The following is a 25,781-nucleotide window of genomic DNA, read 5'->3' as shown; positions in this document are numbered from 1 at the left end:
CTCACAATCCTCCTTAGTGGTCAACTATGTGGCTTCAACCTCTTGTTTATAATATGTTAGATGTATTATTAAGTTCACTAAAAGTTGTATTAGGAGGCATTTTAAAAAACTTAAAATAGTCTAAATAAACCCATTTTCTCTTGTGAATGCTACTGACTTTGTTTGCTTAGTAAAGACTGAATTGAATCTCATTCACGTGAGAGCAGCGAGATGTTTCAGTGGGTAAAAGAGCCTGCCGCCAGTCTGACAACTGAGTTCAATCCCTGGAAGCCACACTGTGCAAAGACTGAACTGAGTCCCACAAGCTCTTCTATGACCTCCACAGGCACACCATGGCAGACGAACAGGCATATATATACACAACAAATAAACAAATTTTTTAACTATTAAAATAAATTTCCTCTTTGAGGACCAGCATGATCTATATACCCCACCCCAAATTTACTCAATGGGCTGGGAAGATAGCTTGTCTGGCACACATGAAGCCATATATTTGCTTTCCAGCACTGCATAAAACCAGGCATGGTGGTACATGCCTGTAATCTCAGCATTTGGGAGGTAGGACTGGGGAGTTCAATATCATCTTTGGCTACATAGCAAGTGTAAGGCCAGCCTTGAATACAAGATTTTTCCCCCCCCTTTGTTTCTGAGACAGGGTTTCTCTGTATAAGCTTCCCTGTCCTGGAACTCGCTCCATAGACCAGGCTGGCCTTGAACTCAGAGATCTGCCTACCTCTGTTTCCTAAGTGCTGGAATTAAAGACGTGCGCCACCACTGCCAGGCACAAGAGACTCTTAATTTAATACAAGACAAAACTAAACCTCAAAGCTAAAGAGTGAACTTCAACCACTTTAAAGTCTTTCAAGAGCAAACACTTTTAAAATAGAGGCATTCAAAGTGTTGTCTAAGCTTGGTTACACATGCTCTGTAATGTCAGAAAGGAAGAACAGACTACGGAAAACGAACCAGAGCTGCTCTCAAGCAGAAGAAGGAGGAGTGGCATGTATATCTAGACAACAGGAAGTAACACCCCCAAGAGTGTATCTTCACATGACACCATGGCAAAATCCACCAGTAAGAATTCCTGTTTACAATTCCTTCATCAGCTGAGCTTTCTAGCTAGACCTGCATTAATTAGCCCATGTGGCTCTGAAATAACTCATCCTGAACCTGCGCCCGTGGGCTCCTCATCTACACCTAGCCCAGCCATTCCACTTCTCTGACTCTGTCCGTCCATTCTTTGCTTACACATCATATTAGCACAATCCCGCTACCTTTAACGGCCAAATGCCAAACAAACAATGGAGTCTTCTGGTTCTTCATACTGTTACAAGTGTGAGGATCTTGTAGGAAACTGCGCAAACTGTGCATGAATGTGGGGGAGTTCCAAGGTCATCATAAGAGCCAACACCAGCAGTGTACAGGAGAAGTGTGCAATGGAAACGGAAACCATCAGGGCACTCTCATTAGTATGCATGACTCAATCATACCTGTAATCGCAATTATCTGCTGGTAATGAACACAAGCTAGAGTCATCTGGGAAGAGGAAACCTTGACTGAGAAATGCTTCCATCAGATTAAGCTATAGGCAGATCTGTGGGGCATTTTCTTGATTAATGACTGATGTGTGAAGGCCCATCCCATTGTGAGTGGTGCCATTCCTGGAGAGGTGGTTCTGGTGGTTAAAAAAAAGCTGGCTGATCAAGTCATTGGGAAGTAAGCCAGTAAGCTGCACTCCTTCATGGCCTCTGCTTTACTTTTTGCCTCCAGACTGACTAGGATGCATAAATCAAATAAACTCTTTCCTCCCCAAGTTGCTTTTGGTCATGGTATTTCACCACAGCAATAGAAAGCAAATCCAAACAGCCTGGAACCTACACTCTTCCTGCTTCTACCTCCTGAGTACCACCAAGCTCAGCTGTCATAATTCTGATGGGATCGTTTGTTTCACTCTCCTTTGGTTTATGTGTACTTACAGCACATGTCTAAGCATTACTAAAGAACAGTGAGAATGTTCATGCAAGTTCTTTGTAAACCACAGCACACGAGTCAGGCTTTAAGGCGGAGTAAATGATCTAGGGGAAGAACTCACTGGTACAGCACTTGCACCAAGGGCCCAGGCTGAATCCTCAGCATCACAAAGTCAGCCAACAAAGCAAAACATAAAGTACAAAATTTCCCTGAAGTCTCTGAAAATGCCACAATTTTCTATAAATTACCTCAACATAAAAAAACATGCATGTATAAATGCTACACTCAATTACATATAATAAGTAGTAAAGTTAAGCTGTAGGAAACACTCAAATCTTAAAAACAGGAATCCTACTAAGCATGCTCACAGACTTCGATACACAAATGGGATGGGTCAGCACTCTCCCACCTCTCAGTTCAATAGAGGATAGAGGTGACACGTCCAAGTAAATGCCATCTTGTCCCCACTATATTTCATGTCTACCCAGACTCTGCTTCTTAGCCTTCCATCCCCGTCAGCAGCCACAGCAGCCTTGGCAGCACTTTGGGGACTGTCCATGACCCTACCCGTGGCCTAGACATACTAAACAAAATATCTGGTGTTTGTGCAAGCTTAAACATAAAACTAAAATAAATTAGAAATAATTGTCATGTAGTGTCTGGAATATACTGAGCTTCGCAGGAGAGCAGATGTTACCAGGTAATATAACCCCTGCCCCCAATGGCACTCCCTACGCACTGATGTAATTGGGATTTTGTCTTTTAAAATGCTGTACCTCTGAGCTTGGTCACCAAGAGATGTTTCAGAGACACAAGTCTGCTCTTGGTCTGGCCATTAGTAAAATGTCTTAAAACTTTTAAACGGTTTAATCAGCCTCATAACTACCTTGTATGGACCTCTTCATAGGTACTGACTAACCTAGGAAGGAAGGGAATGAGCCCAGCAAGCTAAACTGTTTCTTCCTCTCATCTTTGCCTGGGAGAGTAAGTTGGATTTGAATGTGTAAAAAACAATACCAGGAGTACTATTCATTGCTTTTAAAACTACTTTCAGAAAAAAAAAATCTGAGTTCTTAACCATCAAACTAAACTTTTTAGTAAATTTATGAATTATATGGAAATAATCTCCTACTCAATAAAACAAAGCACCTGATTTGCCCTGACACGATTCAGCAGACGTCCACACTCCATGTCACAATACTTGGGTGTAAGCCCTATCATATACATACAACCACCCACCTTCTAAGGAAAAATCAATGATTATCAGGACTAAAGAAATACCATGCAAAAATAAGTGGCTTGCTGGCAGTCACATACCTGCTTCGGCTTTTGTCCACAGGAAAGATTCTAATAGATTTATCAAAACTAGCAGACACAAATTCTTTCCCAGTGGGGGAGTAGTCCACATCTAGTACCGCAGAGACGTGATCCATGTGGACCATAACAGGAGTGTCCAGGGCACGCATATCAAAAGTGTACAAGCTGTAAAACATTGTCAAATATTTCATTCAAATTTATAAAGAAGCCACAGGTAGTATTACAAGACATTAGTAAAAAACAAGAACATCAGCTAAATGATGACTCTCTCAATAAGCAGTCTGATTCTGAAAACAGTTAAGGCAGGTAAGACACAGAGAAAAACACCAACGATTCTTACTGCTTTGTAATATGACACAAAATCAGACAGCAAGCCACTGAGATGGCTGAGTAAAGGTGTACATCAAGACAAGTGGACCTGAGTGCAGCCCCCAAACCCACATAGTAGGAGAGAACCAACTCCCACTAGGTGTCCTCTGACCTCCACACATGCACTATGGGCTGTGCGTGTGCACACGTGTGTCCCCTCTCTTTTTCTCACACAAATGTGCAAGAGGCCAGAGAGCAGCCTGCCCTGTGAGGACAGGAGTTGGTTGCCTGCATTCTGGAAGAGGGCCCTCAGTGATCCTGATTATGTTGGCAATTCCCAAACTAGTATAAAATAATTTGCCGGGCGTTGGTGGCGCACGCCTTTAATCCCAGCACTCGGGAGGCAGAGCCAGGCGGATCTCTGTGAGTTCGAGGCCAGCCTGGACTACCAAGTGAGTTCCAGGAAAGGCACAAAGCTACACAGAGAAACCCTGTCTCGAAAAACCAAAAAAAAAAAAAAAAATTCTCTTTGCTTAAACCACTCAATCTATGGCAATGTGTTAGTTGTCTAGACCAAGATAATGATAGAAGACAATACATGCAGGCAAATGCTTACAAAAATTCCTAATATTCTTCTCACCAGACAAACCACTCTGGGTAGGGTACTTCCTTCCACCTTCATGCCTGTAGCCTCCATAATCAAGAGACTGAAGCAGGAGTTCACAAACTGAAGGCAGGCCAGCCTGAGCTAGGCAGCAAGCTCGGGGCCATGCCGAGCCTGTCTCAAAGAAGATCAAAACAAACAGTCCAAAGCACTGCTCTTTTCAGAGACTCCAACAACCCCGAGGTGTGGGAGCCAGGGTCTCCTGATTCTGAGGTTAACTTCCGACTTGACAACTACAACATACTGCCTGCCTAGTAGAGTGAGGCTCAAAATTTCTTTTCTTTTAGCAAATTGCTTTTTAAACAAATTGTATCAACAATCTGTGGAGGAAGAAAAACTGCAGATTCCAAGCAAATCAATCCATCTGGACAGGCGTGCCTACCATTGTGAGTTACGACAACGCTTCAGGCCGTCATCTACTCTTCATTGTCCTACAGACAGTACAGCCACAGCACTGAGCGGGGTTGCACGGCCTGCCCACTGCTACAGCAACTGAATGCCTTCGCTCTGCATCTGAGTTGTAATGAAAACTTACTGTACTACTCAAAGAAGTACAGAGACACAGGAGAGAGCTACCACAGCAGAGCCTTCTGTCTTAGAGGCTCTCATGCAGCCCTTGAGCCATGGAGCCAATTTTCTCCATAGCAGATAACCCTAAATTCCTCACCCTTCTTGCCAGTGCCTCCCCAGTGCTGGGATTACAGGCATGCACCATCATACTCACCAAGAGGTTTTAAAAATAAGGACAATTAGGAAAACTAGCAGTCATTTCTTATAAGAGCTATGTCTTGTTTCAGGAACCGTATATAATTCTTCCCAAGGCAAGAAATGAGAAATTCCAAGAAGGCTCTGAAAAAAGATTATCTTGGCAAAACAGCTAGTTCACAATGTACTTTAGAAATCTTAGCAGAGAGGGCACTATGCTGTTGAATTATTCTTGTCTTTTATTGTCTTCAATTGCAACAGCACCGTTTCATTTCAAAGCATCTATTACAGTAAGTAAACTTGAATGTGGTTAGTACTGCTAATGACTCAACTGCGCTTGTTCTCAGTACAGGAATCCTAAGAGAGAACTTCAGGCAGTGCCACTAAAGCGCCCGTAGTCCCATGTATGAGCTAATACACCATTTACACTCTCACACACTGGATATGTGAGAAAGAGCCTTCTTACTTATGTGTCTGTGTGTGCACTTCCTTGTCTGTGTGTGCACTACATATGTGCAGGTGCCTCCAGAAGCCAGAAGAGGGCATCAGACACCTGGAACCAGACTTACAGGTGGATGTGAGCTGCCCAGTGGGCACTGGCAACAGAACATGGGTCCTCTGCAAGAGTAACAAGTACTCTAAACTGCTGAGCCATCTCTCTAGCCCCTATGGGCAGATTTTTTTTTTTTTTTTTTTTTTTTTTTTTTTTTTTTTTTGGTTTTTCGAGACAGGGTTTCTCTGTGTAGCTTTGCGCCTTTCCTGGGACTCACTTGGTAGTCCAGGCTGGCCTCGAACTCACAGAGATCCGCCTGGCTCTGCCTCCCGAGTGCTGGGATTAAAGGCGTGCGCCACCACCGCTCGGCCCCCTATGGGCAGATTTTAAATACAGACAATCTAAAGTTCAAATCCACCAACAAGCTTGTACCTTCCCAAAAAGTATATATTAAGAATGTACTAAAGCCAGGCAGTGGTGGTTCAAGCACTCAGGAAGACAGAGGCAGTCAGATCTCCAAGTTCAAGGCCAGCCTGGTCTACAGAGCAAGTTCCAGGACAGCCAGGGCTACACAGAGAAACCTTGACTTGAAACCCCCCCTCACAAAAAGAATGTACTTTAAAATAATAATAAAATGCATCAAAATATAGCAAGGCTAATATATAATTTTCGCTAGATTGACCTCTCTGGTTATACATCTTACCTGACAATACTAAAAAGATGAAATGAGACAGCCAATGTATATTTCAACAAGAGTAAAGCATTACATAAGGAATCATAAAATCTCCTAGTTCAAAGTCTGCTCTGTCAGTTTTGTTTGTTTTTTTATTTACTGAAAGAAAAAAGACAGCAAATCCAAGTTATGAGTAGGGGGCATTAACTAACTTGGTGTATCTGAATATCTAAGAAATTGTCTGCCCCGTATCTGTCCATGACGATTTCACTCAATTCGCCCTGGTCATCAAAAGGCAATTTATTCTAGGGAGGTCTAGTGACAATCAGAGCAGTACTTCTGCCCAATTTGTGTATCACTCTCCCAATGCTATGTCAGCTTTACAGGCACAGAAAACACATGCACTATTAAGCTAACAATGTAAACTATCACTTTCTGTTGGCTTTAATAAAGACAGCAAACAGACTACATGAGCTTCAGCTACTTGAGGAGTCACAAACAGCTGTAAAGCACATATTGCTTCCAACAAAACATGTATGGGCCAAGCATTACTTGCTCATGTTTGTTTGTTCTGAAACAGTGTCTTCCTACACAACCCAAGGTGGCTTTGAGCGTACCATGTAACCCTGGGTAGCCTCAAACTCAATCTTCCTGCCTCAACCTCTGGAACACAGACATGCATCATCATACCTGCTGGTCCAGTCATTATTTAAATGGCCTACATCAGAGATCATCCCATTTCTTCTCTTTGGTCAAGTGAGTCATCAGGTCTTTACTGTATCTATCCAACACAGGCATCACAACATAAATGCAGCCATACCAGTAAACACACCCAAGTAAACAAGATGGCCATGTTCACAAACTGCTGTACAAACAGTGTTTACCCAAAGATACCAGTTTACTATTCTTTGTCTAAGTTACTTTAAAATCTGAGAAAATATTTTTTCTAAAAACCTCTTCTCCAATTTGGGAAATTATTTTTAGCAAAACAAATGAGAGCTTCCAAACTTGCTTATGAAAATGTACTTACCAAGGGAAACATACTATATTAACAAGGCAATGCAATGCAATGGAGCCATTTTTGATAGGAGTAAGTTTCTAAAAAGAGAGACACTTACTTATAATCTTCATTTGCTGCAGTAAAATTGAAAGCTTCCATAGGGTTCCAACAGATTGTATTTGTTCTCATATCCAAGATAACCTGAGAAAGGAAGCATACATTTTATCTCATTACCACAAAATTAACATATACAAAATGAATACATTTTCTACTTCTTTTTTTTCTGATTTAAGCAAATATTTTCGTATGCACAGTACACAATTCAGACCAGTCAGGAAAGAAATCAAGGATTGTTTTCCTGAGAACAGAGTGGTAACTACAAAAAGACAAAACAATGTTTAACACCTAGCCCCCGACCTTCTAATGACTTATTAGTTAGGAAACTGAGGCATATATTGAAATAACAACAAAATGAAGATACAAATAATAAAGCAACAAACGGTAACATAAAAGGCACAAAATTAACAGTGAGCTTAGGGTTCAGAAGAAATGTTTCAAGAGGGAAGCAAGATTTGAAGGACCCTTTGATGACTGGTCACTTCCAGTGTTTCATCCGCAATGGTATTGGTGTTCGGGGAGGAAGAAAGTGAAGAAATCCGTATCTACTGTACAAGCTTAGCTCTCAGCTTCTTTCCCAAAGATAGAGAAAGGTAGCCTAGTAGATTAAAATAATAACAACAATAATAAAGTTGCACATAGTGGTACATGCCTTTAATCCTAGCACTACGAGGCAGAGGCAGGCAGATCTCACAGTGAGTTCCAGGACAGCCAGGACTACATAGTGAGATCCTGTCTTGAAAATAAATAAATAATTAATTAATTAAAAGAAAAGGCAAACAAGATAAAGTAGCAGTGTCCATTACTATCTACATGTGACAAATCCAATTAAGCATTGTTTTACTGTTTAAAACAACCAATAAATGCAATGTAAATTGGGCTCAGACTTTGAGGGCACTGACAGACTACAATTATTTTCTTCAATTACAGCTAATATAACTCCACTAAAAATGGACTGTGTGTGAAGATGTGTGTACTTGTCAAAGACTACTATTTAGTTAACCAGACCTTCATGTCAGCATTCTGGTAAATGCTAAAAAGCATCATATCTCATTTCTATAAATATACTGCAAGGTACTGGTTAATACCAACATTTTACAAAAGAAATACAGACAGTGAAGTTCACATATCACACGAATAAATAGCTAAATTTGTACTTTTAATGAATATACTAATCTCATTCTTCCTACTTTTAATATCTGAATCTATCAACACATTACAAAAAAAAATTTTTTTTACATTCTTTTGACAAAGTCTCATAAGCCCAAGCTGGCCTGGAACTCAGTGTGTTTCAAGGATGACTTTGAAGTCCTGATCCTCCTGCCTTCACCTAGCAAGTGCTAGGACTACAATCCTGGACCACCACATCCAAATGACAAAGATTTTATACATGAACTGTGCCAATGGACTCATGGTGCACGAATGACATCTAGCCCTTCTTGTGCCCTGACAATACTACAAATGCTTGATACCAACTTCATACTCTTCTTAAAATGGTGGTCCATTCCATGTACAACAATATTCTCTCTCTTGAAAGTCAGCATAAGAGTGAATTAGCTTTGATATCTAAGTCCTGAAATGACCGTGGTGAATGCAAAGACTATGAAAACCCTCTCCTTGACAAGATAGTGCTTGTCTAAGCAAAGAGTCAAACTGGCACCAGCATGTAATTAAAATAGTTGGTTATATGAATGAGTCCTAAAACTGTTTTGAATAAAATAATGGATATGTCATATGATAATCAATCCTCCCCCCAATTAGTGCATATTAAGCAATGCAATGAAATATCTTTCATTTTACAAGTTTCAATTTAGCAAGTACTAATTAGATGTCTAAAATGTACTGGCATTATTGAAGTCACAAAGAAAGAGAGTCCAAACCAATGGAGAGTTGAATGTTATTACCATCATTCTGGGGTTAAAGAACAGCTCTATGAAGAAAAACCTAACTGTGAATCAGTGGTTTCATTTTTTCAGTCACTTGATACACAGAATGCCTTAACAAATGTATAAAACAAAGACAAGACTGAAACCCACCTTTTTCAGAGGAGTAGCTTGCCGCATATCATACAGTACTATATTTCTATCAGAAGCACAACTTCCCAAGAGAAATGTCTGAAAATAATTGTAACAATCACCAATTAAAAGCCAGGCTTGGAAGCAAAGCACAAATGATTTATCTTTAATATTTACGTTAAGCCCTCAAACTGTAACACTGAATATACCCCATTTTATGAGGATATAGTAAATCACTCATAATCTCAGCTAAATCAAGTATTTTCATGGTTAAATCTCCATGCATGTATTTAGGCACCAGCAATAACAGTGTGTCCTATTTATACCAGAACGTATTTTACTTACCTGCTCTCCAAAGTAAGAGTTAGTTACTGCTTTTGACTACTATAAATAACACTTCAGTAAACATTTTCAGACATTTAAACTCTTCTTCTGAATTGTTCCCTTAACATAAAATTTCAGGAGTGGTATTAGTGAATCAAAAATGTAAACAATTTTATGACTTTTGACATTTAAGGCTGTTTATTTTTTAAAAGTGATATCAATATCACTGTAATGTGAGAATGGACCTTTTATTACAACTGGAAGAATCAGGCAGTCATTTAAATGCTCTATATGACAATATATCCTAAACACTCAAAATTTCTGCTTCATTAGAAGGTAAACATTTCCTTTTATTTGTGAATGCTGCAGAAATTTGCCCTGTCCTTTGTCCAACTCTGTGTGTGTGTGTACACATGTGTGCACTCGTGTGCTTGTGTGTGTGTATGTTTAGGTATACATGTTGTCTACATGCATGTGTGAGTAAAGGGGCATGTGGAAATCAGAGGTCAATGCTGGATGTCTTCCTCTTGTTCTCTACCTTACTCTTTGTAACAGGACCTCTTCCTAGGCCTGAAAATCACTGTTTGGCTGCCTTGCTGGTCAGCAAGTTCTGGGATCTGCCTGTCTCTGCTCCCCACAGCACTGAGGTTTCAGACATGCACTAGCATTCCTGGCTTTTCCATGAACACTGGAGATGCAAACTCAGGTCCTCATGCTTGCTCAGCAGGCACCTGACTCACTGAGCATCTCCTGAACCACGGTTATGTGTCCTCCCTCCTTCCGTCCGTCCGTCCGTCCCTCCCTCCACAGGAGTCTCTAGCTCACTACGTTGTCCAGGATGGCATCAAGCTTGTGACCCTCCCGTCTTGGTCTCCAGACTCTTGATTACACGCATGCACCGCCACACCTTGCTAAGTCAATTCTGAGCACACAAAGCCCTTATGACAACCCTTGCCGCTGAGTGAAAACCAACTACCGTCCAGTAGAGCCCTGATCCCACTTATGCGGTGTGGGGTGGAATTGCCTGGCCGTGAATGCCAGAGGCAGCTGTGTTCCTCTATTGCTCTCCACATCATTTATTTAGTGCGTGCACACCATCTCCAAGGGCGTGGTCATCAGGAAACAACTTTACAGGAGTGAGTTCTCTCCTTCTGCCGTACGGGTTCCAGGAACTAAACTCAGGCTTCAGACTGGTGGCATGCGGGCAGCGTGCTTACCTACTGAGCCAGCTCCCCATCTCCTCAGCCATATAAACATCTTTGAAGATTCATTTTTTTAAATGTGAACAACTGTTTTGCCTCCATGTATGTCTAAGTACCACATGCATGCCTGGTGCCGATGGACGCAGAACAGAGCGTTAGATTCATTGGAACTGGAATTACGGATGGCTGTGAGACACCATGTGGGTGCTGGGCACCAAATCCAGGTCTTCTACAAGAACACCAAGTACTCCTAACCACTGAGTCACCACTTCAGGCCCTCTCCCCACCTTATTTTCTGAGACAGTCGTTCATTGATCCTGAAGCTCACCATTTTGACTAGAAGAGCTGACTTGTGAACCCCTGGGAACCTTGTCTCCATACCCTAACACAGGTTACAGGCACGCCACCATGCTCAGCTTTTACAGGGGGCTGGGGATCCAAATCCAGTCCTCGTGCTCATACAGCAGGTAATTTCACCCCCAGCATCTCTCAGCTCCTGACCCCACTCTTGGCAACACTATTCTTCCTGATTCACGGTTCTAGATACCACACTCTTGGCTTCTGACTAACGCTGCTTCCCACTGCAAACAAAGCAGGAAGAACGAGTTGTTTACTAAACAGCTGTATGGCCAGCCAGTGCCTGCTGTGTACACACAGTTTAATGGAACATCACAAGCTAACGTTAAAAACGCGATCTGGATTCCACTCTTCAAAAGCCTGTCTCCACTGCTGCTTCTGAGACCTCTATGAGGTGCCCCTTAACCTCTTAACCTTTAGTGGCTTTTCATGATGTTACCTTTGTGTAAGACCATGGTCAATTTCTAAAACAACGACTTTGATCTAAACATAGCAAAAAGTTCCAGCTAGACTGAATTAAAACTTTCACACTGCAAAACGTGGCAATCCTCAGTATTAACTTCAGCCTTTACCAGAATTTTAGGTTTCAATATTTTAACAGACAATTAATTATTAATGAATAAAGGAAATAACTACTCTATTTGTTCACAGCAATCTGCCCTGCCCTTTCCATTAGCTTTAATACAGAGGAAGAGACATCATTTGCTTTTATCACTAAGTCAATTCATAAGATTAGAAAAAAACAGGCAGTGGACAAATAGAGGTACTAAATAGGCAAGTTTGAAAACCATGGTCGACAGGTCATGACCAACTATGGTTTTACAATTAGCCATTAGCTCTTCTGACATGTTCATCAAAATAGGAAAGCAAAACATCTGTCTGTCCCTTCAAAAAGTGGCAATCACTGTCTGTCTGTGTTTACTGTTGTATTGATGATGACAACCAAAGTGAAGACAGATGAAGTAAGATGCAGGATGCACCAGGAACACAGCTCAGATAGAAATCACGATCAGCGAACCTTTCCACTAAAAGCCAGAAAGAAAGTATTTTAGGCTTTATGGGCATGTGATTCCCAGAGCAATTATTCCAATTTTCCACTATGGTCTACAAGCAGCTGCAGACGGTACAGTAAGAGGGTCTGCTTGTGTTCTAGTAAGCTTTTGTAACGGCAGTGGACACACTGGCAGCCCCTGCTAGACCTGTATAAAGCCTCATGGAGCAGTGTGTACACAGGCACACGCTGGCGGCTGGGGAGCGCTGTCCGCTTGCCTCCTGGCAATACTTGGAGCCCGAGTTCACACTGTATTGCAGCACATCATGTCCCAGCACATCACATGAATACTGTTATACTCTGCTACTTAACCTTTCCTCCCTCTCTTACCACGCTGGGTCTCAGAAAGTATCAAATTTGCATTTCAAGAGTTTCTCTTACAGAAATTAACATAATAGCTTCCTATTAACACTGAAAGAAAAAGCATCTTGACTGAGTCTTCTGGACAATGAGGGTAATTTATTGTTATGTATTCAGAAAAGATCAGGGAAAGGTCTGGAATCCAACAGCCATATTAGCCTCCAGGCCAGCCTCTCTTCCCAAGTTCACATACAAATAGATAGTATGCAACAGCCTACCTCCACCTCTGCACTAGACCAGGAAGGAACTAGGAATAAACTCAGATTTCAGAGCAGAGCACAAAGCACCTATAATTGTAACTGCCATGCAGTCCAAGAGTGGCTGTGCATATGACTGTGAGGCACAGGCACCCACATGACTTACAATACAGAACAGCATGTTCAGTGCTCATTCTCGTGATCTCCAAGAGGGTTAAGAAAAAGGAACCTCTTCCTCAAAGTACAATGGTACAATCTGATGGAACACAAGTGTGGAAAGCATGTAAAGGAAAGCTAATGAGAGGCTTAGGCAAAAGGATCACAAGTTCAAGACCGTCGGAGCTAGCCAAGGCCTGTTTCAAAACCAAAACCAAAAAGAGGCAAGCATTTACTTGGAGTCTACTCTGACGACCAGCTGAGAGTTCACAGAACCCAGATAAAACCTGGAAAACTTACCAAATGCTTGAAAATTGTTCAAATGTAGAAAATGGTTCCTAAACAGAGCTAAAAGTTCATGTTAAACAATAAACAGAACATAATAATATTTTAAAAAGAACATTACCTCAATAGGGTTAAATTTAACACTGCTTATACTGTCAAATCCCCAGTTCATTGAGCATATAGGGTTGGTTCTTTGTTCATCCCAAATGTCTACTTGCTGTCCACATGTGGCAAAGGCAGGGTCTTTCCAGTGATGATCAATGCCAGTGTACACTGTCTTTGAAAGCAAAGAGGGTGTTATACATGTCACCTCACTAATTCTTTAAATCAGCATATTGTAAGTGGTTTGGCTTTTCGGTTTCTTTTTTAGAAATCCTTGCTACAAAGAAACTTCTTTCCTCTTCTCCCACCACTCTTCACCACAAACTGTGCAACCGAGTTTCCTGTATTTGGGGGAAGTCACAGGTTGGCATACCCAGAACACAACAGGTAAACTTTACTCTGGGAAGGCCACCTTACCTATCATGCTATCTCCTTTTTGGGTAAATCTAAAGAAACTTCTATTTTTTTTTTTTGGTTTTTCGAGACAGGGTTTCTCTGTGTAGCTTTGTGCCTTTCCTGGGACTCACTTGTAGCCCAGGCTGGCCTCGAACTCACAGAGATCCGCCTGGCTCTGCCTCCCGAGTGCTGGGATTAAAGGCGTGCGCCACCACCGCCCGGCTAAAGAAACTTCTTTGAAGTCCTTCGTTAAAGGGCAAAAAAGTGCCGGATGGTGGTGGTGGTAGTAGCGCCAATCCCAGTACTCGGGAATAAATAGGCACGAAGATCTCTGAGGCCAGCCTGGTCTACAGAAGGAGTTCTAGGGCAGCTAGAGCAATACAAAAAAAAAACCAAAAAAACCCTGTCTCAAAAAATCAAAAGAAAAAAAAAAAGTATCATAGAATGCTAAAAACATTTTATGCAAATGAAGTCAATTTTGCTTTTTGAATTACTAACTTATTATCACTTGGAAATTTTTTCCATCTTGTACACATATCCTACCCCCATCTCCCATTAAGAATATTCTGAGCCTGGCGGCGCTGGTGGTGCACACCTTTAATTCCAGCACTTGGGAGGCAGAGGCAGATGGATCTCTGTAAGTTCAAGGCCAGCCTGGTCTACAGAGTGAGTTCTAGGGCAGGCTCCAAAGCTACACAGAGAAGCCCTGTCTCGAAAAACAAAACAAACAATATTCTGAACTTGTTGAAACCTGAAACAGCACCTAAAGAAACGCTAATATGTGCAGCAGCTTTTAAAATGCATATATTTAAAGATTAAACTTAGCTTCAGAATTTTGTCTGCTTAATGTAAGAATGTCATCAGCATCACAAACATGTATAAGCTAAATGTTCTAAATCACACTTATGCTGTAACTTAGAGAACAACTGTCACAAGTGTAAGATTATACAAGAAGCACACACTAATCATGTCTTCACAGCCTAATCAATTCTTTAGGAAATTCTGAGTTCTGTATAAGATCTATGATGATATAAACCAGACAGAAACTAAGCCATTGTTCTTCTAACATTTATTTTACACAGTTCTCCCATGACCTTCCTATAAGAAACCCTTCACTACATCCTCTCTATGACCTGTACTGTCTCCTATGGCTGGTCTAGCTAAAGAGAAATCAATCAAACTCTACTACAGTAAGAACCACATCACTGCATCCTCTCTATGACCTGTACTGTCTACTATGGCTGGTCTAGCTAAAGAGAAATCAAACTCTACTACAGTAAGAACCACATCACTGCATCCTCTCTATGACCTGTACTGTCTACTATGGCTGGTCTAGCTAAAGAGAAATCAAACTCTACTACAGTAAGAACCACATCACTGCATCCTCTCTATGACCTGTACTGTCTACTATGGCTGGTCTAGCTAAAGAGAAATCAATCAAACTCTACTACAGTAAGAACCACATCACTGCATCCTCTCTATGACCTGTACTGTCTACTATGGCTGGTCTAGCTAAAGAGAAATCAAACTCTACTACAGTAAGAACCACATCACTGCATCCTCTCTATGACCTGTACTGTCTACTATGGCTGGTCTAGCTAAAGAGAAATCAATCAAACTCTACTACAGTGAGAACCAAACAGCTGGTCATATTCTTAATCCTTAAGCTTCAAAGGACTGTAATTACATAAAATGTTGCTTTTAAACATTGCTTTCGCAGGCCAGTTATTAAAACTAACCCCTCTTGGTTGTTACATTATTTTTCCTTTGGTAATTACAAACAAAGATAAATGATTCTAACAGGCTAAGCACTAATCAATGTATCTGTGTACCTTTCCTAATATTGTATGCAATGGCTCCTCTTCTTCTCCATAGGCTGGTCCATCCATTTTCCACTGCTTCACAGTTTTGTCATCACCAACCTGGAGACAGTTATTTTACGATGACTAAAGACCAGTAGTTGTAAACACATCTATCAAATTATATGTATCTCATTTCAAATAGTAACACATACCATTCTTTCATTTTTACATTTACTGACACATTTATTTTCTATTACTTTATCATAACAAAAATTTGTAACAAATACATAAAGCATATAAAAACAAAAACAAAAACAGTATGAATAAAGCAAAAGGCTAAGAATAGATCAAAGTTAGGTCACACAAGAATGGTATTTCAAATCAGGAAGAAAAATGTATTATAATAAAATGGGTATCAGAATAAAAGATTAATTACTTAGAAAGTTTTGAGCCTGGCAATGGTGGCACACATCTATAATTCCAGTATTCAGAAGGTAAAGGCAAGAGGATGTGAGCTGGAGGACAGCTCACTATCCTATCTCAAAAAACAAGCATGGTGGGGGTGGATTTCCAGTACCCGTGTCAGAGAGTTCACACCTGACTCTAACTCAGGGATCAGATGCTTCTTCTGGCCTCACCTGCACGCATGTCATCCACCTGCATATACTCAAGGCACACACATACACAGAAGATAGTTTTCCTTTTCAATCTCTTTTGCCAGTGTGGGGGCACACACTTTTTAATCCCAGCTCTTAGGAGGAGACAGAGGCAGATGGATCTACCTGAGCTTGAGGCCAGCCTGGTCTACATACTTAGTTTCAGGCAAGCTAAAGCTACATTGTAAGACTCTGTCTCAAAAACAGCAAAATCAAGCCGGGCGGTGGTGGTGCACGCCTTTAATCCCAGCACTCGGGAGGCAGAGGCAGGAGGATCTCTGTGAGTTCGAGGCCAGCCTGGTCTACAAAGTGAGTTCCAGGAAAGGCGCAAAACTACAGAGAAACTCTGTCTCGAAAAACCAAAAACAAAACAAAACAAAAAAAAAAAAAAACAGCAAAATCCACTCACACAAAGCAGGGGCTGAGGAGAGAGCTCAGCAGTTACAGTATTACCCTGCAAGCAAGACCAATCCCTAGAACCCATGTAAATGCTGTGTGGGCATGGCAGCTTGCTAGTTATTTCAGTCTTAGAACTCAGAATCAGAGGATCCCGAGAATAAGATTGCTAGTAGGACTAGTCCTTTAGTCTGAGCTATTGAGGAAGATTCTTAGTATTGATACTTTATGATACTGAGGCCTCTACACATATGCTAATTCACATGAACACACATACTTGCACACCATACACACACACACACAAAGATTGAACAAGTTTGAACCAATAAGATGCCATATACAATAAATTACAGATTGTTTCAAATGCAAAGAAAAAGGGAAAAAAAGATGAAAATGCTTGCTAGAAGGCATTTTTATAATCTTAAGGTAGACAAAACGCTTCTCTTCAAGTCACGAAACTCCAGAAACGATTAATTTAGAAGCTTTCAAACTGAACTACAGACCTCTGGAGAAGTTCTCAACACCCTACAAGATCATTTCTTTTCACTGTGCTAAAGTTACAGAGATACTGAAAACATGATGGCATCACCAGTGTTACCTCAGCCCAAATCAGTGAATCAAAAACTGTGGTGGATTAGACTTGGATATCTGGCAGACATGTTCAAGACAGATGAAGTAAAAACTCAAACTAGAATGTGTACTCTAATGTGGCTTGTGGTTAACAATGTAAAACCACCATGTATGTGGTACTACACAACACTTAGTAGCCTTTGGAACACTTACACACAGGTCCCTAACGAGGTATTTGGGAAGGAGACTCAAGGCCCGACCTCACACCCATTACCTGCAGACAATGTCATACAATCGTTGGATACTCTGTATCTGAAGCAGATTTTAGGTATTTGGGAAGGAGACTCAAGACCCGACCTCACACCCATCACCTGCAGACAATGTCATACAATCGTTGGATACTCTGTATCTGAAGCAGATTTTAGGTATTTGGGAAGGAGACTCAAGGCCCCACCTCACACCCATCACCTGCAGACAATGTCATACAATCGTTGTATACTCTGTATCTGAAGCAGATTTTAGGTATTTGGGAAGGAGACTCAAGGCCCAACCTCACACCCATTACCTGCAGACAATGTCATACAATCGTTGTATACTCTGTATCTGAAGCAGATTTTAGGCATGAGTCTCCCACTTCTGGCATCCAAAGATCTGGGGTTTTTGAGTGTTCTAGACTTCAGATTTTTTTTTTAATTAGAGATGTTCAAAATGTACCATATTCCTGCTTTTAACTTAAAATGTGCATTTCTATTAATATATTACACACATTTACTCTTTCCGCCTATCTGAAAGTTTATATTCTTAAAACAACATCTTCTCAGTCTCTTCCTCTCTAAAGCCACTGGAACCTAGGAGTAAGACGTTTGATCTTCCATAGTCTATTCAAAAGTGAGATTCTGGCCAGGTAGTGGTAGAGTACGCCTTTAATCACAGCACTCAGGAGGCAGAGGCAGGCAGATATCTTTGATTTGAGGCCAGCTTGGTCGATAAAGTTCCAGGACAGCTACGACTGTTACACAGAGAAACCCTATCTCGAAAACAAGAACAACAACAAAAAGAGATTCTGTAGTGTTCTTTTTGTGGCTGGCTTCTATCACCCAGCATCACATCCATCTACATTGCTCCACAAGACAGGATTTCCCCCTTTCCTTATGGTTGAATAGTACTGCACTACATCTATACATCAATTTTTCTTTATCTATTTGTTGATGGACACTTAGACTTCATTCATTTTGAATGCTTAAAAAAAAAGCAAACCACACAAAAAACCATACAGTAGGGTTGAAAATGAAGTTTAGTGAGAGCCTTGTGGAGCATGCACAATGCTTGGTTTAATCTCCAGCTCCATAAAAAAGGGAAAAACGTATTGTAAATATTCTGGCTGGGATACTATTACTCTATCAGTTCAGATATCTGGACGAAAGCCACCGGAAGAACAGAAGTCTTAGCCGCCAGCAGCTCCAGCTTGCCACCCAATTCCGTCTACCATATATGGTATATTCACTATGCCATGCAGGTCTATCTGCTCTACTGCTATGATGTTTTCCCACTCAGAGGCATCCTGAAGTGCCACTTCCATGACACCTTTCTATTTTTACATTTTCCTCATACCGACATCACACTATAATCTCAATCATTAGTTCTATACTGATGATGCCATGTTAGTTTTGATTTTTCTTCTGAGTCCAGAAGGACAGTCAACTTCACTCAGATAACCTGCAGTGAGTCTAGCTCATCTCAGTAGAGCGTCCCCCTCCTCTAACCAGCTGGTAACTACTGACTTCTCCTCTTCCATAGCAGAAACAGCTATCTTCTGATGTACCTTTCAGTCATCTGACAGGCTCATTAAGCCTCCAAAAGATTACTCAACCTGACCACTATTTTTTACAGGTTTTATTCACCAGGTAGGCCCCCTATTATTTTATGCACACAACGAGAACTGCCTACAAGCTGAGCATTCATTGCTTTCAAAGCAATCATCTCACAGCACAGCAAGGAATCTGCCGCTCACCTGTTAGAAAAACATCAATGAACTTGAACTAGTATTTATACACCAATATTCATAGCCGTATTACTCATAATAGCAAAAAGGTAGAAACAAGCTAAAAGTTCATTGGCAAGTGAAAAAAAAAGTGGTATCTATACATCACTGTTAATATTATGCAACTTCAGAAAAGAAATTATAGCATATGCTATATCACGGATAACCTTGACTTCATCATGCTAAGTGAGTAAAGGTTAGGCAATTATGCATACAAAGATCGTATGGTTCTACTTATGGGGAGCATCTACAATAGTGAAATTCAGAAAAACAGAAAATAGATAGTTGTTACTAGGGCTGAGAGGAGAGCACAGGAGCTATTATTTAATGAATATAGTATGGCAAGTTAAGTCTGAAAGTAGATAATGATGACGATAGCACAATGATATGAACATAATGAATGTCACTAAATTGTATACTCAAAAATGGCTGAAACAGCAAATATTCTATGAATTTATTCTTCCCCATACACATATTTTTCAGTGATCCCTAACCGACAAAATACAAATTATTCATCTTAGCACTAAAAATTTTCCATAGTAAGTCACGTGATCATTCTCATTTTAATTTCCATTAACTCCACTTCTCAGTGTTCAGGATAACAGTTCAATGGTATTACATACTTATTTATAAAAAGGCAAAAAATAGTAAGTATGGGTAAGGCTAGATTAAAGAAAAGTAGGACTTCTCAAGGTTTAATAAACTCTCCGAAGGTCCTTGGAACAAATAAATGAACTTGAAAATAACTTAAGCAATTAGATCTCCTGTGCATGTTGGAAAGACTGACTGAGCCAACAGTATACTTACAGTAAAAAAGGAAGTCCCACAAAAGCGAGTGCATATCCCTCGTACAAAACCTTCATGTGCTTGTATTGTTCGAACACATTTTCGTTTAGTCAGGTTCCAAATTTTAACCTATAATAAAACATTGAAAATTTCAGTGAACTCTAAATGTGAAATATTTCAGAAACCCCACACTGAAAAGGCTATGAATCACTCTACTCCTTTGGATTAAAATAATGTACTGCATGTGGATAAATGTATCAACAAGCAGAAAATTCAAACTGCCAAATCCTCTGTTGACTCTAAAGCATTTCAAAGTCTTTTTTCCATTACCAGAATGGGAAATGAAGTGTCAATCATCATTAACAACTTCTGTGAAAAATTCAAATACCTTTAGCATAAAGGTATTTGAAACGATAAGTTTATGTACTGTCAAATTGAACCTTACACCACTGAACTGATACCATGTTAAGATTAGATAAAAAACTACTAAATATTATTTCAGAGTTTAGGCTCACGAATTAAACTGAAGTCTAACGAGAGTAGCCAAAGGAAAGAGGTTGTTAGAGAATGTGCCAGTTTAAAACAGCAGATTCAAAGTGGAACTTGCCTCTCCATCACATGCCCCAGAAAGGACGGTAGTCAGGCTCTTTGGATGCTTTGCCAGGCAATTGACTCCATCACGGTGACCATCCAGAGAAGCAAGGAATGGCTTTGCAAACACTCGTTCCAATTTGGTAGCATTTAAAGCTCTTACATATTCTCGTGGGACTTCAAAAGGATGTAAGGTAGGATCATAGTTTCTTGGAACTGGAATAAGAATAATCTCTCTTAAAATAATTCACATTTACTATTTCCTGTGAAAAGCCCCAGCTAATCATGTAATCTGTTACTCAGTAAGTCTTTAATTAGGGATACTGTTTTCTGTCTAGCACTATGAAAGATACAAAAGTACACCTGTTACCTACAAACCTTTTCAAAACTATGGGAAAATCATGGTATATATAGTCTTGTATAAGTAGACTATATACACACACACACACACACACACACACACACACACACACACACACAGAGCAATATATACATACATACATAGACTATAAACACACATACACAGCTTTCCTTCTATACATCCTACCATATTCAACCGGGTTGTGACCTTCATGGGGAGGGGGCTCCAACACACTGTTCATTTGGACTCCCATGCCTAGCACAGTGTCTGGAGCAAAGCCGGGTACTCTGATGAACTATGCTCCACTCCACTGCCTGTGCTAGCTGCTCTAGGACACTAACACTGCACTGACACACACAGGTTCTGACTTTTAACTACACAACACAGCGACTAGTGACTGAGCACTTCCCACGTTTGTTTACTTACATGAAAAGCACTGAAATAAGAGTTCACTGAGTCCCAGACACTATTCCAAATACCTCGTCTTAACTCACATAATCTGCACAGCACCCTACAGGTTATGCTCTACTGCTATCTTCCACTCTATAGTTGGTGAAACTGAGGCACACAGATGCTAAGTAACCTGCCTGTACGCATGTTCTTAACTAGTCTGCCAAACAAATTGTCTCGTTCTAAGCCTGTGGCTAACCAAATTCAACGTGTAACAGGAAACACATTGCAAACCTTGGTTATTCCCAAATTCCACCTTCCACAGTCTCCAATCCCCAAACACTCATCCTCTTGGAAAGTCATTCCTCCCTTTCCCATACCTCTACTAACTTAGTGTTGGGCCTTAACACCTTATACCCAGACTACTATACTGTCACCCCACTTGATTTGGCAGCAAACTGTCACCAGATTAATCAGGCACATGCCAATCCCACAACTAGAAATTTCTAAAGGCTCCCTGCAGTAGTTGTCAAGCCTTTAGATTTGTCTCTTTGTAACATGGTCCTTGTCTCATTGTAACATAGTCCTTATATTTAATATAAGCATGTATTAAAGATGCTTTGTTTTCATTAAAATTTTATTTCCAATTAAGCCTCCTGAGAGAAAAACTAAAGGCCCCCAAATGTGTGTTTCAACACCTGGTTTTAATGGACAAAGATTCACTGATTTCCACACAGTGCCATGTTAATGGTATACAAACACACCTACGTAGTACTGACTTCTGGACAGTGCCATGCTAATGGGATGCTAACATACTATAACCAAGCGCATGCTGGCACATTTTTCTGTGGTGATACATGTGACTGCAGTCACTTTGAACCTCTCACTGGTTCAGTTAATATGGTGCTGGTAAAGTGAGGACTGTACTTCACAAAAATAGGCAGATCCAAAGAGAAGATGTCTAGAGCTGGCAATATTCATTTAGCTATATTTACTTTTTGGTCATATCCACCAGGTTTTCCAAAGTTATTTTTGAAGTATGTTTTGGAATGTTCTATCTACTCTGATTCCTACAACTAACTGATATAATATCTAAGTTAAAAAGAAGGTAGATCATGCTGTTTCCAAGTATTTTCACATAGACAAAATCGATCATCATTATAAACAACACATTCAGTATGAGTTTTTAAATAGTAAAAACATTTCCAAACATATATTCTCAAAAGAATCTCTGAACAGCCCAATTTTTAAAGCATTTCCTCACTTATCATTAAGTGGACTTGGAAAAGTTGACCATGGTGCTGCACCTCTAGTCCCAGTGCTTACAGTCTATATGGAAAATTTCAGGCTAGCCAGGGTTAGGGATGCTGTCCCAAAATCAAATAAACAACAGGGGAAAGGGACTTGGAGCAGATTATATGCTTTATTTTCTTTTAAAAGTTAAAGAAAGCATCTTAGTTAATATCTATAACCAGAGAAAAGTTTACCAGTTTCAGAAATACTTAATTTATAGTTAGGTTCTTCAAGAACTTTGCCTTAATAAAGTCAAGGTACTTCTGTGAGAGTGAACATTTTTATAGTCTTTCCCTTCATTCTACAAATGACTACACCCCACAATAAACAGAAACTATAATATGTTACAATATTCAAAAGGTAGAAGCAAGTCCTCCCTTGTCTGCTCCCGTGCCCGCCCCCTCCCCATACTTAACATTTGGCTGAAATGAGGTTGTAAGTTCATTAACTTTACATAAATACAAATTAGAGGATCCTGGCTGGCCTGGACTCACAGAGACCTGCCTGCCTCTGCCTCTGCTTGTTTGTTGGTTTTTTTCAAGACAGAGTTTCTCTGTGTAGCCCTGGCTGTCCTAGAACTCATTCTGTAGACCAGGCTGACCTTGAATTCACAGAGATCCACCTGCCTCTGCTGAGATTAAAGGCATGTGCCACCATGCCCAGCTCTTGCCTCTGCCTCTGGAGTGCTGGAACTAAAGGCTTAAACCACCAAGTCTGGTTCAGTTTGTTTAAGATAGGAAGTAGACACTGATGTTCTAATTGTTTCCCCCATATTGTATTGGATACTCTAAACACCTGCTTTTAGAGGTACAGAGTTGAGTTCCAATCCCCTTCTGGTCTTCTAAAACTTGGTCTCACTGTTTCATCAGCTTCAAAGCCTTTTGGATGTTGAGCTCCAACAGCTTTATTCACTGTCATGTAAAACTACCTGTGCAGGCAGGCGGTGGTAGTGCACACCTTTAATCCCAGTACTCGGGAGGCAGAGCCAGGCGGATCTCTGTGAGTTCGAGGCCAGTCTGGTCTACGGATCAAGTTCCAGGACAGGTTCCAATGCTACACAGAAAAACTTTGTCTCAAAAAACAAAACAAAAACCAAAAACCCTACCTGCGTTTTTCTTCTGAACATCCCTTCCATTAAGACTTAACTTTCATCTAAATTTACTCCAACCTCATGCACCCATTTAAAATATTCACTTGAAGCCTTCTAAATCACAACTACTGTATCCACCTCCAACTTCATTCATCCAGTCAAGGACAGACCACTAATACTAATGTAGCATGTGACATACATCATAAGCACATGACAATACAGTTTAAAACTCCCATAAAAACCACATATATTTGTGTAAGGTGCTCCTACACATGAACCACCCACATCAGAATTATGGATATTTTAAAAATTAAGGCTCAACAGTACTTAACCCAGTTTTTAAATACTGCATAAAATTTACAAGGAAACAACACTAAATAAAAATAGACAATAACAAATGTATTTCTTGTTTTACATTTTACAGTACTCCAAAAGTTCTATTTTTCCATTTTACTATTAACATTTCCATTACAAAACCAAAATAAGGAGATATTATTAAAAAAAATGTTAATAACAAAAATGGCTATATCACCTAGAATAAGATTCTGTGCCTAGGCTGTCACCCGCTCATTCATTCATTCATTCAGACATTTAGGAAGCAGCTATTTATGTGATCCACTGTCAAAACACAGTGCATATAGTCAGATGATTCTCCCCTCCTTGTAAGCTTGGTCTGATAGGAAAGCCTGTTAACCAAAATATAATCATGAGACAATGTGATAAGCACTGACAGAAACCAAAAAATATGTACTGGAAACACAGAAGAGGTACTGAAATGCAGGAGGGCATGTGCAGGGTATAAGCATGGAAAGATTATGGTTGAAAGAAAGCTCCCATAGGTACAGCTCAAAGAGAAAGGCTGAAACGCACCGGTGCTGGCAAGGGTAGCATAAGCTACTTACCAGCAATACACTGATTGGTGAATGTGGTGAAGAAAAAAACAGTGAGGTTTGAAGACTCAAGATAATATCAAATCCAAGTAACAAATCTAGTCTGCATTTAAGAAATATTATCTTGTTAACTTACCTTGGGTGCAGAGACCATATACCACATTTTAGCAATGCTCACACACACACAGACCATATACCACATTTTAGCAATTCTCTCTCTCACACACACAGACCATATGCTACATCTTAGCAAAGCTCACACTCACACACACACACACACACACACACACACACACACACACACACACACACACGTTGATAACCTCTAGTAACAAGCTAGTTGTTCCAGCTCCATCTTCTATCACTTACTCTCATTCACTCTAAAGACATGATACTTCTTTCCTATGCCTTAGTTATCATTATTCCCTTCAGTTAGAATGATCTGTTCATATAAGATTGGTCTCCTGTCATTTACGTTACCAAGAACTAATTCATAAAGCGTCGGCACGCTAACGGGGAGCAGACCAGGAAAGATAAATAAAATTCACCAACTTCATTTTAACCGTTCTCTCCTCAAACTCCCAAGAGTAGTTATGTGAAAACTGACCGCTTTAAATCTCTCATCTTTTTTCCTTTCCTTCTCTAGAAGTAGATAATCTAAGTGCCGAAAGCAGCGGCTAAGTTTTAAAAAATCTTGAACCCTTAACTCACGAGTTTGGCTCAAACTCCACTTTCCAACAGCTAGAAACCTGAACACGGAACGACGGAGACGGGTTGAAAACGGGAAGCACTCCTCCTAGACGTAACTACTTCCCACTAGAGGAAAATGCTAAAAAAGTTACTGAGATGTCGTCTGCAACTCAGTTCCTCAATAGCCCTGTGTGGACATAGCTCGAAAGCTGCCAGATCCAGGTAGTCCGGGAAGGCGCTCCTTCCTCGGCTTCAGCTCGTCTCACCTCTTTGTATGTCCAGCTTGGTTTCGCGGACATAGTTGTCGGGGTTCCGGCTCAGCATTTTCACCTTCATCTTGGCGGCTCTGAGTCTCAAGACTCCACGAGCCTCTTGCCGGGCCCGGCTTAAGGCGGCCTCCTCGCAGACACACGACTTCCGCCTTCCGCGGGCTTCTTCCTGTCACGTGGCCCCGCCGCGCAGCAGCCGGCTGGCTCAGCTGGACCCCGCGGCGTTCCGTAGTGGCTCCGGCCGGGGCTGGGGGCGGTCCTT

The 25,781-nt window shown here is 40.7% G+C and overlaps 1 protein-coding gene and 1 non-coding gene across 2 annotated transcripts in view; both read right to left on the bottom strand.

Moving 5' to 3' along the window:
• Dcaf13 (DDB1 and CUL4 associated factor 13) overlaps positions 1–25,681 on the bottom strand; it is a 30,282-nt gene extending 4,601 nt beyond the window's left edge. The window contains exons 1-8 of the mRNA XM_052747707.1: positions 25,517–25,681; positions 20,553–20,752; positions 19,967–20,074; positions 15,527–15,616; positions 13,318–13,473; positions 9,286–9,363; positions 7,251–7,333; positions 3,289–3,453 (exon numbers count right to left, since the gene is read on the bottom strand). Coding sequence (XP_052603667.1) covers positions 3,289–3,453; positions 7,251–7,333; positions 9,286–9,363; positions 13,318–13,473; positions 15,527–15,616; positions 19,967–20,074; positions 20,553–20,752; positions 25,517–25,586 — 950 coding nt within the window. The 5' untranslated portion in view covers positions 25,587–25,681. The remainder of the gene's footprint in view (positions 1–3,288; positions 3,454–7,250; positions 7,334–9,285; positions 9,364–13,317; positions 13,474–15,526; positions 15,617–19,966; positions 20,075–20,552; positions 20,753–25,516) is intronic.
• LOC128117301 (small Cajal body-specific RNA 8) lies at positions 6,368–6,498 on the bottom strand. Its single transcript, XR_008220782.1, has one exon. It is a non-coding gene; the product is annotated as a small Cajal body-specific RNA 8 (non-coding RNA).
• Positions 25,682–25,781: the final 100 nt, after the last annotated feature.

This window comes from Peromyscus californicus, unplaced genomic scaffold (assembly GCF_007827085.1).
Source record: "Peromyscus californicus insignis strain IS unplaced genomic scaffold, ASM782708v3 Scaffold_20__1_contigs__length_68692818, whole genome shotgun sequence".
NCBI classification, from domain to species: Eukaryota; Metazoa; Chordata; class Mammalia; order Rodentia; family Cricetidae; genus Peromyscus; species Peromyscus californicus.
The sequence above is the reverse complement of the archived record's forward strand: the minus strand, read 5'-3'. Positions and strand labels throughout refer to the sequence as shown.